The 17,847-nt window shown below is 43.0% G+C and overlaps 1 protein-coding gene across 21 annotated transcripts in view; it reads right to left on the bottom strand.

The window, feature by feature from the left end:
- The window catches only part of ASL (argininosuccinate lyase), an 82,089-nt gene extending 65,532 nt beyond the window's left edge, over positions 1-16,557 (bottom strand). For 4 of the 21 annotated variants that reach the window (XM_068120533.2, XM_078780199.1, XM_078780195.1 and 1 more), the window contains exons 1-7: positions 16,426-16,529; positions 16,111-16,266; positions 14,480-14,509; positions 9,784-9,981; positions 7,587-7,670; positions 6,368-6,424; positions 1,325-1,422 (exon numbers count right to left, since the gene is read on the bottom strand). In XM_068120533.2, the coding sequence (XP_067976634.1) occupies positions 1,325-1,422; positions 6,368-6,424; positions 7,587-7,670; positions 9,784-9,981; positions 14,480-14,497 (455 nt within the window). In that variant the 5' untranslated portion in view covers positions 14,498-14,509; positions 16,111-16,266; positions 16,426-16,529. Of the gene's footprint in view, positions 1-1,324; positions 1,423-6,367; positions 6,425-7,586; positions 7,671-9,783; positions 9,982-10,189; positions 10,274-14,479; positions 14,510-16,108; positions 16,267-16,425 lie in introns of those variants that run through there. The other 17 variants (XM_078780184.1, XM_078780192.1, XM_078780191.1 and 14 more) reach the window with 9 other exon arrangements.
- Between the last annotated feature and the right edge of the window lie 1,290 nt (positions 16,558-17,847).

Below are 17,847 nucleotides of genomic sequence, written 5' to 3'. Positions count from 1 at the left end.
CCATAGGACCCCTCCACCAAACTATATAGGTTTCAGGTATATACACTGATGCATGAACGGAACTCACAAAATGGATATCTGGTTCCTGCACTATATGGAGCTGACCTACTTGAACTGAATTTGATAAAGGGGGAAAAAACATTATGAAGTTACAATACAGTATATGAAAACCCAAAAATACTGAAACGTGATTTTATCCATACGTTATACATACGGCAATGCCATATGAAAAGGCTTCCATTCGTTAAAAAGGTTACGTGGAATCTTTACATGCACAAGCAAGTGCAAACAAAACAACCTTTAGCACAATTATTCTCCCCAACAGAAACTCCCATCTTCAAATAACTGAACCAATGATTTATACTCGGATTACGACCTTTGGAACCAAACCAAGGTGAAGCTGCTCAAAGAAAAGCACGTAACTGTTTCGGGCTATTATAACACGTGACCTCCCCCCCCCCCCCCCGCCCCCCTTGGTATAGTCACCTGACCAACTCGGACCATTCACAGGAAAATGTATTAAAAGGGAGGGGCAGATGTACATGGGAAAGCTGCCGTTTAAGCAAGTAACGGCCCAGCCTCTGTCAGCACACAGCAGGCCAGGGTTTATATGCTGTACAGAAAATAATGAAAGGAGACTTTAGAGATAGGAGGAAAGTCATAACAATTGAGGCTGTTTAGTAAGGGAAAAGCCAAAGAGATGGGGACAATTTGCCAAAGGTCAGAGCCTGAAAACTTCAACAGGTTATGTTATAAAGTTTAAATTGCAGGCCAGGTGCTGCCTAGTAACAGAGCCAAATGCATGAAATCCTCAACAACTGTGCACCAAACAGGACACTCTTAACAATGCACATCTGGTGTGTGTATGTGTGTGTGTGTGTGTGTGTGTGTGTGTGTGTGTGTGTGTGTGTGTGTGTGTGTGTGTGTGTGTGTGTGTGTGTGCATCTGCGCTGAACTGTAATATACTGCACAGCTGTTTAAATGCAGAAAGAACAGGTGACTTCACATCCATGTCAAGATGAATGCATACTTATAGATGCAATAACCCACCAAGGGCAATGCAAAAATATCAATTTTCTTGTGGATTAGATGCCACAGGAGAACAAATCTAATCACAAGATGGCTCAGAGACAAGCATGTGACCAACTAAGCTATCCTGCAATCACTAGATCTATAACACCAGGAATTCTAAGGAAATTAAAGTACTATCCAGGTTCCGCTCTGGTTAAGTGGCAAGATTTGCCAGGATGAGATGTATTCAAGCTGATACGCGTGGGTCTACCGATGATAACCAACCTCAACAAAACACAAAACCAAAACGTACGTGGCTGCACGGGACACCATGTTGTGGATCAACAACCACAGCAACGATTGAACTTCGTCGATGGAATTTCTCATCCAAATACGGAGATCGGTTACAACCTGTTCAGGAGAAAAGGAACAGTTTTTCGGACCCTTAAACAATGTGCAGAGCAAAACTCTTTCCCGTAAGCTCTTTACCAAGATTATCTTATTGAAAGCATCTAAAACCTTTTATTATAGCCAGAAATGTTTTGGAGCAAGTTTCTGCACAAGAAGAGCATATAAGTTCACAAAAAGACATTGATTTTTACATTGGTGAGAGATATTAAAAACCAATTATAATAGCGCAATTGGTAAAAATGAAGCCGAGCCCCTGAATCACACATGATAAAATTGGATAAAAAGTAGGCCAACCTTGAGCACTCGAAATTATAAAAATGGTTTCAGGTTTTTTCAGAGGCAAAAGGGACAATCTAAACTAGAACGGTACTCGCAGAGTGCAGAGTCCTGCCTAATTCTGAACAAAAATGCCATCATTAACTGAAGCTACTATTATGGCCCATATATCCGTATCATCCATGCACCCTACCTATTATGTCATCGTTTCTTGGCATGCGTTATGAACCTCAAATTTAATTATTGACATTCACATCGGGTCATAGATCAGCCGACATGAAATACTATTTACCTTGAGCAAACTAAAAGTATTATTATACAGTAATCTAATGTGGCAAAAAACTTCCCCAAAACCAAACCCCCATAAAACATTAGGAGATAGCAATGATCAATTGCTTCAAAAGCTTCTTCTTTTTTTGGTCTAAAAAAACACTACATCGACATTTCTTTTTTCAGCGAGAGGAGAGAAGGACGAGACTGGAATAGATAGAGGAGGATGAGAGAGAGAGAGAGAGAGAGAGAGAGAGAGAGAGAGAGAGAGAGAGAGAGAAGGAGAGAAGGAGAGAAGGGTGAGACGAGGAGAGAGAATGATGACGGGAAGAGAGAAGGATGAGACTGGGAGAGAGAAGGATGAGACTGGGAAAGAGAAGGATGAGACTGGGAAAGAGAAGGATGAGACTGGGAAAGAGAAGGATGAGACTGGGAAAGAGAAGGATGAGACTGGGAGAGAGAAGGATGAGACTGGGAGAGAGAAGGATGAGACAGGGAGAGAGAAGGATGAGACTGGGAGAGAGAAGGATGAGACGGGAAGAGAGAAGGATGAGACGGGAAGAGAGAAGGGTGAGACGGGAAGAGAGAAGGGTGAGACGTGAAGAGAGAAGGGTGAGACGGGAAGAGAGAAGGGTGAGACGGGAAGAGAGAGATGGAAGAGAGAGATAGAGAGAGAGATAGAGAGACAGAGAGATATAGATATGGCGGAGAGATAGCGTATGTGAGGACGAAATGATTCGACAGAGAGATATAGAGAGATATAGAGATATATGGAGAGATATAGAGAGATATAGAGAGATATATAGAGATATATAGAGATATATAGAGAGATATAGAGAGATATATAGAGAGATATAGAGAGATATATAGAGATATATAGAGATATAGAGAGATATAGAGAGATATAGAGAGATATATAGAGAGATATATGGAGAGATATATGGAGAGATATAGAGAGATATAGAGAGATATAGAGAGATATAGAGAAATATAGAGAGATATAGAGAGATATAGAGAGATATAGAGAGATATAGAGAGATATAGAGAGATATAGAGAGATATAGAGAGATATAGAGAGATATAGAGAGATATAGAGAGATATAGAGAGATATAGAGAGATACAGAGAGATATAGAGAGATATGGATAAGATATAGAGAGATTATAGAGATATAGAGATATAGAGATATAGAGTGATTGTTACGGATTCGTCACTTCCGTTGTGGTGGTTTTCATCCACTGTAAATATTTCTGATTCCATGTACTATATTATTGTTTTCAAAAGGTTTATTGTTCATGAACTGTTTTCAAAAGGTAAAAAAGTTAATGTTAAAAGAAACAGGAAACCGGATCGGGAACCGGATGACGAAGAGGAAGAAGAGGGAAAAAAGAAGGCGGGGCGAGTGAGTCGGACAAGAAGGAGCCGAGCTATGTGCGGTCTGGAGTGAACGTTGGCGAACAACAGTCACTAGCGAACTTTCGGGTTTCCCAGGAAAGGGATTCCTGCGACAGAGTGGTTATCGCTGTGACAGATTAACCTGCGTGTCAGGTTTTGCAATCGATTCCGAAGAGAATCATTGGACTGCCGTTACGTCTCGAGTACGGCCGTCGGCCATTTTGACTCGCACAGGACTTGCGTCGACGCTCACGGTTTCGTCTCGTTTCGACCATTTTCACCGCCTTCAGACGTCGATCTGGGGTGTGTGTGTGTGACGTGGCTTTTGAGTGGAAAGTCTGCGTGTCGCCGACTGTGAGCTGTGGAACGTCCATACCCGAGGGTGTGATCTCTCAGTCGCCTGGAGGGCGCCTTTGGATTTCCCAGTCGCCTTGAGGGCGCCTTTGCCCCGCTTTGGCAGCGGGACTGTTCTTGCCATCCGAACGGGATTCTGGTCTCGATGGGACATCGTTCTGGCGATCGCTGGAGCACATCAACTTTGGCTTGGAGCCGGGAATAAGAGACATTGGGAATGTTCTTGGTTCACTCACTTGGAGCGCAGTGAGTTATATATTACAAAACTGATGGTACCATCATAGGATATTGACTGTACTTTTGATTACTATTATTGTTGTACCGTTATTCTTGTGTGATCTTAATACAGTATTTGTTTGTGAGTAACAATTGGGGTGGCTTCTCCATTGATCTTTGACATACAGAATAACACATTTTTCTACCGTGACTCCTCTCGGGGCTCGGAGGTACGCCGTGACCAGGGGGTCGGGGAGGAGCATGTAACAGTGATATAGAGATAGAGTGATAGAGAGATAGAGAGATAAAGATCGAGAGATATGGCGGAGAGGTAGCGTATGTGAGGACGAAATGATTCGAGACAGAGATATAGAGAGATAAGGATAAGATATGGAGAGATATAGAGATATAGAGTGAGATATAGAGATATAGAGAGATAGAGAGAGATTATAGAGATATAGAGAGAGATTATAGAGATATAGACATATAGAGAGATTATAGAGATATAGAGATATAGAGAGAGATATAGAGAGATAGAGAGAGATATAGAGAGATATAGAGAGATTATAGAGATATAGAGAGAGATATAGATATGGCGGAGAGGTAGCGATTGTGAGGACGAAATGATTCGAGACAAAGATATAGAGCGATAAGGATAAGATATAGAGAGATAAGGATAAGACATAGAGAGATATAGAGACATATGGAGAGATTATAGAGATACAGAGATATAGAGATATAGAGAGAGATATAGAGAGAGATATAGAGATATAGAGAGAGATATAGAGAGAGATATAGAGATATAGAGAGATATAGAGATATAGAGACAGATATAGAGAGAGATATAGAGAGAGATATAGAGAGATAGAGAAAGATATAGAGATATAGAGATATGGAGATATAGAGATATGGAGATATGGAGGAGAGGTAGCGTATGTGAGGACAAAATGATTTGAGACAGAGATATAGAGAGATAAGGATAAGATATAGAGAGATAAGGATAATATATAGAGAGACATAGAGAGATAAGGATAAGATATAGAGAGATATAGAGAGATTATAGAGATTATAGAGATATGGAGATATAGAGAGAGAGATATATAGAGAGAGAGAGAGATAGAGATAGAGATAAAGAGAGAGATAGAGATAGAGTGATAGAGAAAGATATATAGAGAGAGATAGAGATAGAGAGAGAGAGATCGACTATCTCTATCTGATAGAGAGAGATAGAGAGATAGAGAGAGAGAGAGAGAGAGAGAGAGAGAGAGAGAGAGAGAGAGAGAGATAGAGATAGAGAGAGATAGAGAGAGATAGATAGAGAGAGATAGATAGAGATAGAGAGAGATAGAGAGAGATAGACTCTATCTCGATCTGATAGAGAGAGATAGAGAGAGAGATAGATAGAGAGAGAGAGATAGAGAGAGATAGAGATAGAGAGAGATAGAGAGAGATAGAGAGAAATAGAGATAGAGATAGAGAGAGATAGATAGAGAGAGATAGAGAGAGACAGAGAGAAATAGAGATAGAGATAGAGAGAGATAGAGAGAGACAGAGAGAGACAGAGACAGAGAGACATAGAGAGAGACAGAGACAGAGAGACATAGAGAGAGATAGAGAGAGAGATAGAGAGAGATAGAGAGAGATAGAGAGAGATAGACTCTATCTCTATCTGATAGAGAGATAGAGAGAGATAGAGAGAGAGAGACAGACAGACAGACAGAGAGAGAGAGAGAGAGAGAGAGAGATTTAGCGGAGAAGTAGCGTATGTGAGGACGAAATGATTCGATTTTGGTGAAGATCCGGATTCGGATCCAGCTGGTAGAATTTCCAAACATATAGCAGGATATCTCAATATCTCAAACACATAGCAGGATAGGGCCAAAAACGATACATAGCAGGATATCTCAAAAAGATGTGGACAGATTTGGACGAAACTTGGTGGACAGGTTGGCTGTGTGGCAAGGACGATTGAATTAGATTTTGGTGAAGATCTGAGTATGGATTCGGATATGAGTATTTAATTTCGTAAGTGATTCTGCACCATTGGGGGATAGGGCCAAAAACTATATATAGCAGGATATCTCAAAAAGTTGTGGACGGATGATTTTGATTAAATGTGATTCTGTATTGTGATTTTCTGGGGTACTCTGACATACAAAACGTAAACTGTTCACCTGGCGGAGGTTTTCTCTCTACTTAGTGCCGTTCTCGTTTTAAGTGTAATTAAAACTTGATTAAAAATAAAAAATTAAACGCACCTAGCATGTCTGAGTGCAATACCCTAAGAGTCTTGTCATGTCGTGTCCCACAGTGTGATACAATATAACTTTAACTATCACAAGAGGCAAGCGCACAAGATTCTTAAGAGTTTAACACATTTTTATCCAAAAATGATGCAGAGTCTGACAAGTCAGGGAACTATTTTGCATTCTCACCTGGTCATTGCGACTTCTACCAGTATGTAGCATTCCTGCAACTTCTCCAATCACTTCCTGCAATAACATCAAATAAAACAAGTGTTACGCCTAGGTCCCCCGTCGGTGAAGTGATGTGAGTTGACAAAGTGGAAGACGCAAGGCGGCCATCTTGGATTTTGACGTGGCGACCCAATTTTCAATAGCTTTCTTCCTTATGCCGAGATACACCCACACACCAGATTAGAAGTTGGTACTTCCCTTATTTTTCCAAGATATTCCGCTCACAAGGTTCAGACATACATGGCGGCGGCCATCTTGGATTTTGACGTGGCGACCCAATTTTCAATAGGGTTCTTCCTTGTGCCTAGATACACCCACACACCAGATTTAGAAGTTGGTACTTCGCTTATTTTTCAAGATATTACGCTCACAATGTTCAGACATACATGGCGGCGGCCATCTTGGATTTTGACGTGGGTTGCACCCACACACCAAATTCGAATGCGGTCCTTCGCTTACACACGCACGCCCGCACGGACGGGAAAACCATAGTCCCCCTTTCGCTCCGCGATGCGACGAGGGACAACTAACCAAATAAAGAGAGATTATTCTTTTCTCCAGCGTACAATGCTCACAGAGGAGCTTGTACATGCAATCACATCCAGGGCAAGGGCATTAAAAGACATCAGTGGACCTATAACGGAATTGGAAGGACATTCAGAGACGAGTGTGCAAGATTCTACCATCACGAGCTCACCAAGTACTCAGATCGGATCACCAAACAGTGACAATACGAATCATCAAGGAGCACCTTTCGTAAAGTAACCAAGGTGACGAGAACTTCACTTGCATCTTCAAGACCTCATAATTACTTCAAAGTGTCCACTTAACCCAGCAGTGTTAACAAAGTCCTTACTAATAAAAAATTTCAAAATGACACTTTGGAGGTTTCAGCGAGTGCTTATTGCAGTTCCAAAATTCGTTTTTGTTGAGAAATCTCATTGTCCACCTTATGCAAAGCCTCCTCAAGGATGAATCATACATTAAGGACTGCATAATAACATTTACTTCATCTATAAACCAAGCTGCAAGCCACAATGGTATGTTGAGCCTCGTGGTATTCATATGTGTAAATGCATCACGGTAATCATCACACCACGATTTCCTGGACAGAATAATGTATCAAGGGGTTAACTATGTCGGGAAAATTTATTGGGGCAGTGATTCAAACCACAACCTTGAGACGACGTTCGTTGATGCTGTGGATGTCCTCATCATGCGGGAGCTCCTCAATGCTGCCATTTGCCCATTCAGCCTCCACCTGAACCAGAAACGCATGCACACACACACGCACTGGACCGCATGCACACACACACACCGCTTAACAGATCCATGCCAAACTTCATACGTATGAGTGACTAGCCATGGGAATACAGTTTGAAGGGTTTTTTCATATTCATCTGCATTGATGCAATTTATCCTTCATGTGCACAAAAGTTGTCATCAAATATCCTTATAATCGATCAATAAAGCTACGGATAATGGCAATGTATGTGACATAATAGCATCATCATCATTTCATATGCAGCCTGTGTGGCTGTTGGTTGCATCGTTGCTGGGAGCGGGGCTGTGCTGCTGATGCAATGCCCTGTTTCCAGTAAGCAGGTACTCATTTTGCAAACTTCAGAAGGATAACAGGTTGAGTGAACCCACCTGGTGTTATTTAACGACGCAACAGGGGGCTCAAACTCAAGACCCTAAGGTTTTAAGCCAGCCATCTTAACCGTTAAGCCAACACCAGACATGCCATAATTAATAGCAGCGTGTTCAGTTAACCATCTTATTTCTGTTCAGAAAGAGTGCACAAAGCGAGACTATGTGTTCTACCGAGTACCACTCTCGTTTCGGCCAGCAGTTCAGGCATGTATACAAGTCAAACATACACTTCACAAACTCGAAAGTTCAATAGATGAGAACACGATACCCCACACAGTGATAATTCAATTTTAATATAACAATAGTTTAACGATACGGTTAAAAAAAAAAAAATCCAAAAGTTTTGTGCTATTGAAGTAGTCCAGATTACATCCCTTATACACCACCCTACTGAACCTTTATTCAAATTGAGGTACTGCAAAACTGGAGGTTTTTGGAAGTATTAGGTGATTTATGTTCTCCAGTCTTCAAGTATATAATTCAATTTAAATCAAATAAAGATTGTAAAGGTCATAAATTAATTAATTCTGTTTTTTTTACCGCCATTTTCTGCAATGTCCATTACATCACCCCTTCCAACACATTACATCAGTTATTCATGCCTGTTGTTTGTGTCCTATGTCATTCCTAAAAAGAGCAAGTTTCCTGTTTGGAATAATCTTCAATTTTGTTTGACTGCCAGGCAAGCAAGCAAAGTAAAAACATTATCTCACTCCTCTCTGCGCATGCGCAATCGGGACGAATTCAGAGACAAAGTACGGTAAAATGAAAGACTCGTCTTCATATTCATGTTCAAAATATAACATTCAATTTAAATCAGTTGTTCCTCTATCATAAACTGATAAGACAAACGGACGGATATGGGCCAATTACTTCACCCCGCTTTTCGCTTCGCGTGCGTGGGGTAATAAAAACTAGAGCTTCCAAGGAAGCAGAACTCAACTGAACTGAACTGACTGGACAAATTTAAAGTAGGTCAGTTGTCTGTACTAGATTTGACAAGATAGCAACCTACCTTGTGTGGTAAGAGTCTCACACACCAAGTTTGATCAAAATCCATGAATATTTGTGGGCGTTAAAGTCTTAACGTCGTTTCGGAGCTGAAAACAATATGGCGGCCATTTTGTGATGGATCGGGTTGGAATGCAATAGCAACCTACCTTGTGTGGAAAGGGTTAAACATTCTAAGTTTGATCAAAATCTGTTAATATTTGTGGACGCCAGAGTGTTAACGTCGTTTTCATGACCAAAAACAAAATGGTCGCCTGAGTCCGCCATTTTTCAACGGAGCAGGCTGAAATGTAATACCAACCTGGTCCTTGGGGGTAAGGATGCTGGATGTCAAGTTTGATCAGAATCGGTTGATATTTGTGGACGCTGGAGTGTTAACGTCGAAAAGTTAACGGACGACAGACAGACGACGACAGACGACGGACGCCGGAGGGTTCAGTATGTGATGAACTCAACTGGCCGGTAGTCCAGTTGAGTTAAAAATGCAAGTCTGACATTATAATATCAACTAGCAGAAGCCCGTGGTAAAAGTTCCACGACAGAAAAGCCTTAGTCACTGGTGTGAAGAGAAGTTCGGAAACCCTCCCCTCCCCACCCGGAGAAGCAAAGTTCGCTACGACATCGCACACGGTTACTCAGCACACTGACGGGGCGTGAAGACCCGGAGCCATCGATTGCCTTTTGTATGCCAGTGCAGCATTGTGTACCTTCTCCAAACCCTGCTCAATCTCATGCAGCTGCTGGGATGTCAAAAGGCCACAGCGAGCCAGGGCCCGGGCATACGCTCGGCTTCCTTGCAGATCAACGGCCCAGAGACGGCGGTCGTGCCGTAAAGATGAACCAAAATGCTCTGCAACCGCATTGGGCCCACTCAAAAACCTGCCACCCCATAACCGGGAACTTGCCTGCAAATAGAAAGTGGGGCACATTCTACATACAACATAAACTTCTGCTCTTGCCATTCCTTTAATCTCACTTAAAATGGGGTGGAGGGAGAGGAAATGTATAGAAAATAAATGCTCCTGTACTCGGATGTGTGATAGACCGAGAAATTTTTTTTTTTAAATAACAGATTAAGGGAAATCAAGTCATGTCATTAGCAAAAACCTTTACCGCTGCAAGTTTGGGTCCATCTCTGACTGTAGACATGTTACAGCAGCACAACATTCTGTGAGTCATCCCTCATTTGAATCTTGTCTGCAACGGCAATTACTCAGGTTTTAAACAGGGATGTCCTTCTGTCTGGAAGAAGTGTTGGTAGACATGGTATACCTGAAGGTCTTAGGATCGACAATCCATCCTAGTTACCCTGCGCTCGTGAAGCGAAAAGCAGGGTTAAGCATTCGGGTCTGTACGTACGTGCGTGTCTGCATTTTAAAAATTCATTTTCTCGGCAACCGTTGGTCCGATTGACATGAAATTTTCACCAGAGGAGGGAATCCTCCTGTAGAATATTTTAGTGAATATTATGACGTCACAGATGACGTGGTACGGGCGCCATCTTGGAAAAAACAAAAAAAATTGCACCTCTATCTCAAAAATCGCTGCACAGAAATAATTGAGACAGGTCTCATTGCAAAGAACTCTCCAGGCGGAATAACATATGTGGATGACGTCATAGGTGCCGCCATTATGACGTCATAATTCGACAAGTAAAAAACTTTATCTGATCAGGATGAAATTTCTTAAGCATCTTTTTGGTATAAATTGATGCAAAAATAAAATTATAATGACGTCGTAGGTCACGTGGTTCGGACGCCATATTGTTTTGAGTGACAAGCCTGAAAAACCACGAAAATCAAATTTTCTCCAAAACGACTGAACAGATCGAGGCCAAACTTTGCAGGCAGGATCGCATACCCATGACGAACAAAAAAGTCAACGAGTATGACATCATGTGTCACATGGTTTTGGAGTTATGACATTTTTAAGCATAAACTTTAAAAACCTAGCTCCTCCCTCATTTTTGATCCTATTGAGGGGAAACTTCACAGATGTGTTCAACATATCAGTCTGCTAAAATGACCTTTTGGAATTTGCGATAGGCGACATGGTTTGGCAGATATAAATACTTAAACGAAAATATTTAAACATTTATAACTCTTGAACCGCTTCAATGATCGACGTGAAACTTTATATTATAGTAGAGGTCATGAAGTGTAACACGTGCAAAATTTCAAGATGATTGGATGTACGGTCTGGAAGCTCAAAGTTGTTATTGCATGAAGAAGAAGTCTTCTAGAGTGGGCACGGAATTAATTATCACACTGCACATGACGAGCAGGCAAAGTACGGAGCGACCTCACGGGGTCATTTTGACCTCAAATAAAATTCTGATTTCAGATTTTTCAATCGCTGATGTATATTAACACACGACCAAAACAGATTTGACAAAATGCCGACGATTTTTGACGAAAATATAACATTTATGTCTGCATTTCCAAAGGTGGGCGGTCCGCTTCGAAAGTCCGCTTATCCGCTTATCCGCTGCAGCGGACTAACGTTTTCGAAGCGGATAAGCGAATCGGAACAACCCCCGGAAACCGAAGCGGATAAGCGTAAGCGGACTACCGAAAAATTAAAGCGCATCGCGATTCGCCAAATCAGCTGTTAGCCTGAGCCGTTACTCTAGAATTGTGAATATTTATTTAAGTGAATAATAAGTGAAACCCTAACAACTCGGCTCTTGCGACATAACGCATTATATCATAACGTTATGTTCACGTCATGGTTTACGACATGGTTGTAACATAACGCATTACATCATGACGTTATGTTCACGTCATGGTTTACGGCATGTTCACGACACCATGACGATTGACCAATAAACGGCAGTCCGTTGGCCCGCCATCTTGTTGACTTGTTTGTGTCTGAATAACCAAACGTTACAGCTCTCGCCCAATCTCTTCCCGCTCGAGTTCCGTGATGCTTGGGTAACTCTGTTTCTCAGGCATAACACGCCGCTCCCGAGCTCTGCCTCGGTCGAGCGCGTGTTCAGCTACGGGTCGGACATCCTCAGGCCTAAGAGGTCGGCCCTGGCTGCACCGAACTTCGAGGCCCTCGTCTTCATGAAGGGCAACCTCCAAATCCTCAAGAAGGCCCACGAGGTGGAGGAGGAAGACGAGGACTAGTCAACAGACTGCTAGTCTGTTGACTAGTAGACTCTCTTGTCAAAGAAAGGACGGGCAAATTGATTTTTCTTTAATGTAACTTGCATATATTAAAATTATATTTAAATTAACTGTAGAGTAGAGTAGAGTCGAGTGGAAAACTTTATTTCAATACATTTTGAATAAATTTTATTTAAATAAAAATGTATATTTTTGATCTTAAAAGCTTTGTTTGTCTTTGTAGTAGTTAGAAATGGCTATTTAGGCTTAAAAAGCATTAAATTCCCTTTAGAAACGTCAAAAATCGCTATAAAAACGTCGAAGCGCTTTTAAAAAATCGAATCGAAGCGGATAAGCGGACTAAGATTTTCGGCCGCTGAAGCGGATAAGCGAATCGGACTACACGGGCTGGCGGAGCGGATAAGCGGTAAGCGGACTTAAAATTTTCCGAATCGCGCCCACCTTTATGCATTTCAGTAAAGTAAAGTGTGTGCCGTGTCAGCATTTAAAAAATTGAAACGTGGCTCATTGTAAAGAACTCCATATGGGGAATAGGTGTTGTTAACGATGACGTCATTGGTGCCATAATTATGACGTCATAATTCGACAGGGACAACGCTTAGTCTGATCAGTTTGAAATTTATTGAGCATGATCTATGCAACAATTATTTAGAGAATATAAATTGATGATGTAATCACTCACGTGGTCTGGCAGCCATATTGGATAAATAAAAAAAAGAAACGTTCAAAAATAGAGAGTTGGCTCACACCAAGTTGACTGTGCAGGGTAAGTATTCCATGAATACCATCTAGTTTTGTCCAGAGAGTCCAAATTGTTCTGCTCTGATTACAGCATTAACCAAATTACTTGCAGCCCTCAATTGGCTTGTAGTCAGGGCCCTTAGGGATATTTTGGGGCCGTTTGGTTCAAATTCTTCCAAAAGCACCAAATTTGGCCCAGATGTTGCCCATGCCATACTCTTTCGATTTTTGACGAGTGCCAAAATGGGCGCCCCCCCCCCCCCCCCCGGAGGGCCCCATATTGGCGAAATACTAAATGGCCGCCATCCGGATTAGAGGAAAATCAGTTAAAGAACCAAAAGGGTTGGAATCATGTACGATACCACTTTTCAGGGGTTTTCGAGGTCGAGGAATCCAATTATGTTATTTTGATGATTCGAGGTCAAGGTCAACCCTCAAGGTCATCTTAAAGGTCATTTTTGAGTCAAACATGTCGGTTTTTGAGTTTTTTGTCAAGATTTACGCGAGTTTCACCATTTTATGTTTCTGGGTTGGGTAATCGAACTCTGACCTTATTTTTGACAATTAGAGGAAATATTTACATGTCTATTTCCTAATTTTCAGGCATATGCAGTTCATCAGTCTAATTATAAAGATACGGATTTTGATGTTTTATGAACTGTATGCCATATCCTTGCGTTTAATTTTTGTGCGATCATGATCCGGGTTCATGTATACATGATTGTATACATGTCATAAATATGACGTCATAGGTCATGTGACCTGGCGGCCATATTGGATTTTATGAAAACCTTAAAAATGGATCCCTGCCTTCATTTTTCGATCGATTCATTTTGAACTTTGACCACTTATAGTACGCCATGTGATTGGATGCATATCCTAATTATGACGTCATAGGTCAGGTGACATGGCGGGATGGACCGGTATGGTCCCCGGATCATACCGCCCTTGGCGCCCGTCAAAAATCGAAAGAGTATGGCGTGGGCAACATCTGCGCCAAATTTGATGCTTTTGGAAGAATTTGAACCAAAATATCCCTAAGGACCCTGACTATTGTGCGAACGGTGATGCTGAAAGAGCAGTGGAGACTGTAAAACAAGATTGCATCACCATGATGCTTCCTCCCTTTCTCTTGCCACCGATGATGATCACCAGAATGTTTCTCCTTTGCCTCCCACTGTTTAGTCCGATGAACATTTCCGCAAGCCTGTTGCCTATACTACTCACTCAGGCCGTGTTGTAAAACATCCAGGACAAACTTGATCTTCGATTTGATTTTCATTCTGAAGGAGAGATGTAATGTCATGCCGTTCCTCCTCAATGTGTTTGGTTCGGTGTTTCGTGAAATACCAAAAGCCCTTGCAAGTCGAGCAGGATCTCGCGAGAGCACGCCACACCTCTGGCCTGCCAATAAAGCAGTTATCTTGCACTACCTTCAAACTTTGAATGCAAAAATAAGACTTCCATTACCTTCAAACTTTTGTAAAAAAACGAAATTAATTAAATCAAAAAGACAAAAATATCAACTTGCATGTGGTTCTTTCGCCATTCCAATCTCGTCCTGCCAAAAAAAAAGAAGAAGAAAAAAAAGATTCCAATAACTTTCTTCCTTGCAGATACAGTAACAGAAAATACCAAAATAAATCAGATCACACTTATTAGCCAATTAGAAATAAACCCAAATTATATTTATTTACTGTAGGGGCCTTTTCCTTTTTATACATATATGGATCACAAACTGTGCATGGCGCGTGGGGAGAATGGTGATGGTACATGGGAGAGAGTGGGGGGTGGGGATAGTGATGGTACATGGGAGAGTGGGGGGTGGGGATGGTGATGGTACGTGGGAGAGTGGGGGGGTGGGGATGGTGATGGTACGTGGGAGAGAGTGGGGGGTGGGGATGGTGATGGTACGTGGGAGAGTGGGAGCCGGGGATGGTGATGGTACATGGGAGAGAGTGGGGGGTGGGGATAGTGATGGTACATGGGAGAGTGGGGGGTGGGGATGGTGATGGTACGTGGGAGAGTGGGGGGGTGGGGATAGTGATGGTACATGGGAGAGTGGGGGGTGGGGATGGTGATGGTACGTGGGAGAGTGGGGGGGTGGGGATGGTGATGGTACGTGGGAGAGAGTGGGGGGTGGGGATGGTGATGGTACGTGGGAGAGTGGGAGCCGGGGATGGTGATGGTACGTAGGAGAGTGGGAGCCGGGGATGGTGATGGTACGTGGGAGAGTGGGAGCCGGGGATGGTGATGGTACGTGGGAGAGTGGGAGCCGGGGATGGTGATGGTACGTGGGAGAGTGGGAGCCGGGGATGGTGATGGTACGTGGGAGAGTGGGAGCCGGGGATGGTGATGGTACGTGGGAGAGTGGGAGCCGGGGATGGTGATGGTACGTGAGAGAGTGGGGGGCGGGGATGGTGATGGTACGTGAGAGAGTGGGAGCCGGGGATGGTGATGGTATGTGGGAGAGTGGGAGCCGGGGATGATGATGGTACGTGGGAGAGTGGGAGCCGGGGATGGTGATGGTACGTGGGAGAGTGGGAGCCAGGGATGGTGATGGTACGTGGGAGATTGGGAGCCGGGGATGGTGATGGTACGTGGGAGAGTGGGAGGCAGGGATGGTCATGGTACGTGGGAGAGTGGGAGCCGGGGATGGTCATGGTACGTGGGAGCCGGGGATGGTGATGGTACGTGGGAAAGTGGGGGGCGGGGATGGTGATGGTATGTGGGAGCCGGGGATGGTGATGGTACGTGGGAGAGAGTGGGGGGCGGGGATAGTGATGGTACATGGGAAAGTTGGGGGCAGGGATGGTGATGGTCTGTGGGAGAGTGGGAGCCGGGGATGGTGATGGTCTGTGGGAGAGTGGGAGCCGGGGTTGGTGATGGTACGTGGGAGAGTGGGAGCCGGGGATGGTGATGGTAGGTGGGAGAGTGGGGAGAGGATTCTCAAATTCTCTATTATTTTCGTGCACGCCTGATGGTAAAAGTCTAAAAGGACCCTCAGTCGAGACCATTAAATACCAAAGGTTGCAATTGATCTTTCAATCGAGAGAAAAAAACCCAAAGGAATTCGCGACTCATTCCTTTAGTTTGTTCTTTTCGCAACATAAATCACATCAAACTAAAACGGTACAGGTACTCGGACGGTAGAACGCACACCTCCACCAGGCTGAACAGTTTATGTTTTGTATCCGCCGATTGCGGATCTGGATTTGGACCTGAACCTGAACCAAAATCGAATCGGCTTGTTCTTGTCTCGCAACCAACCTGTCCACCAAATTTCGTCCGAATCCGTCCACAACCTTTTGAGATAACCTGCTCACAGACAGACAGCCAAACAGGGATACAAACGCCCACATTCGGTGGAGGGGATTAGGAAAAAAAGCACTAAAAACCGATCACCTGCACCATCAATACAGGTTCACCTTTATCTCCCAATACCAAAAGTTCTTCATCGTTAAAAACCAAACTTACACGTTTACTTCAGTCTTTTAGTCCAAAATGTCTTTCCTTTTTCACAAATATTTTAAAGATCTTTGACAAAAAAAACTCGATTTCGCCAATCACTTGAATCAGATGTCGACTCGACCTTATATTGAACTTATCAGAGAAGGTGGAGTTAGGAGAGTGGGAGGAGCTAAAACTGATGAAGCAGAGGTGATGGGATGGAGGAACTCCTGCGCACAACTCCTACATGGCCATTATATACTGTACAATCCAGTATAATGCCACAACTAAAACATGAACAGCAAGTGATTAAAAACTATTGTAAACCCCACTCACATCGACATTAACCAAAGCAGCTGCATGGTCAAACCTCCCATTCGATATCATTAATTTAATCTGCTCTAATCTTCATACTCTTATGCTCATGGGGTTTGTTACGTAATTATTGTTCAATCATGAAGGCACGCTTGTGGGACTAGTTGCTTAATAACGACGAGAAACTGTGACAATTAATGTGCATCTCAGGTGGAATGCCGGGTCGGCTGTGGGACTGGAACAGCTCCTTTTATTTATTTTCTCACAATTTTATTTTCATTCTTCTGTTTAAAATACCTTCCTGTGGGAGCTCAAGCAGGCCATTCTAAAGTCCAAGAATAGTGCACCCAGCCCTGACCTCTTGATCTACTCTATGTTCAAGCACATCGATGACAGGGTCTTGGGAGTTTTCCTCAATTTCATAAACAAGGTCTAGTCCTCAGGAAAGCTCCCCTCGACTGGAAACTTTCTACCATCATTCCTATATCCACAAAGCTGCGAAGACCCCACAAACCCATCCTCCTCCCGACCGATTGCGCTTATTTCTGTCGCTAGAAAACTAATGGAGAAGATGGTCAATGAGCAGCTGGTCTTCTTCTTGGAAAAGAGCAATCTGCTGTACAAGTATCAGAGTAGATTTAGAAAGCGATGCTCTTCCATTGACCACATTTCTTCACTGGCCATTTATATCAGGAAATCTTTAACCAATCATGAGTCACTACTTGGAGTTTTCTCGACATTCACAAGGACTACGACTCAGTTTGGAAGGCAGGCATCCTGTACAAGATATATCAGCTGGGAATCAATGGCAGAATCTTTTGGTGGATCCAGGATTTTATATCCAACAGATCCTTCCAAGTGAGAGTTGGCTGGATCTTGTCTACAGTATTCCTCATGGATAATGGCATCCCATAGAGTAGCTGCCGAAGCCCCACTCTTTTTAAATATCATTATCAATGATGCAGCCCTTTATTCAGGGCCCCACAGCAGGATATCTCTGTTCGCTGATGACATCGCCACCTGGTCCCGGAGTAGGAACCCACACTATTCAGTCAAGGAACTCCAGGCTGATGTATGTGGGATCGAGCAGTGGGCCAAGAATTGGGGTACTATTTCTGGATCCAAATCCAAATT

The sequence above is a fragment of the Myxine glutinosa genome, chromosome 6 (assembly GCF_964187855.1).
Source record: "Myxine glutinosa chromosome 6, kmMyxGlut1.1, whole genome shotgun sequence".
Classification (NCBI taxonomy): Eukaryota; Metazoa; Chordata; class Myxini; order Myxiniformes; family Myxinidae; genus Myxine; species Myxine glutinosa.
This window is presented reverse-complemented; position numbering and strand designations above follow the sequence as displayed.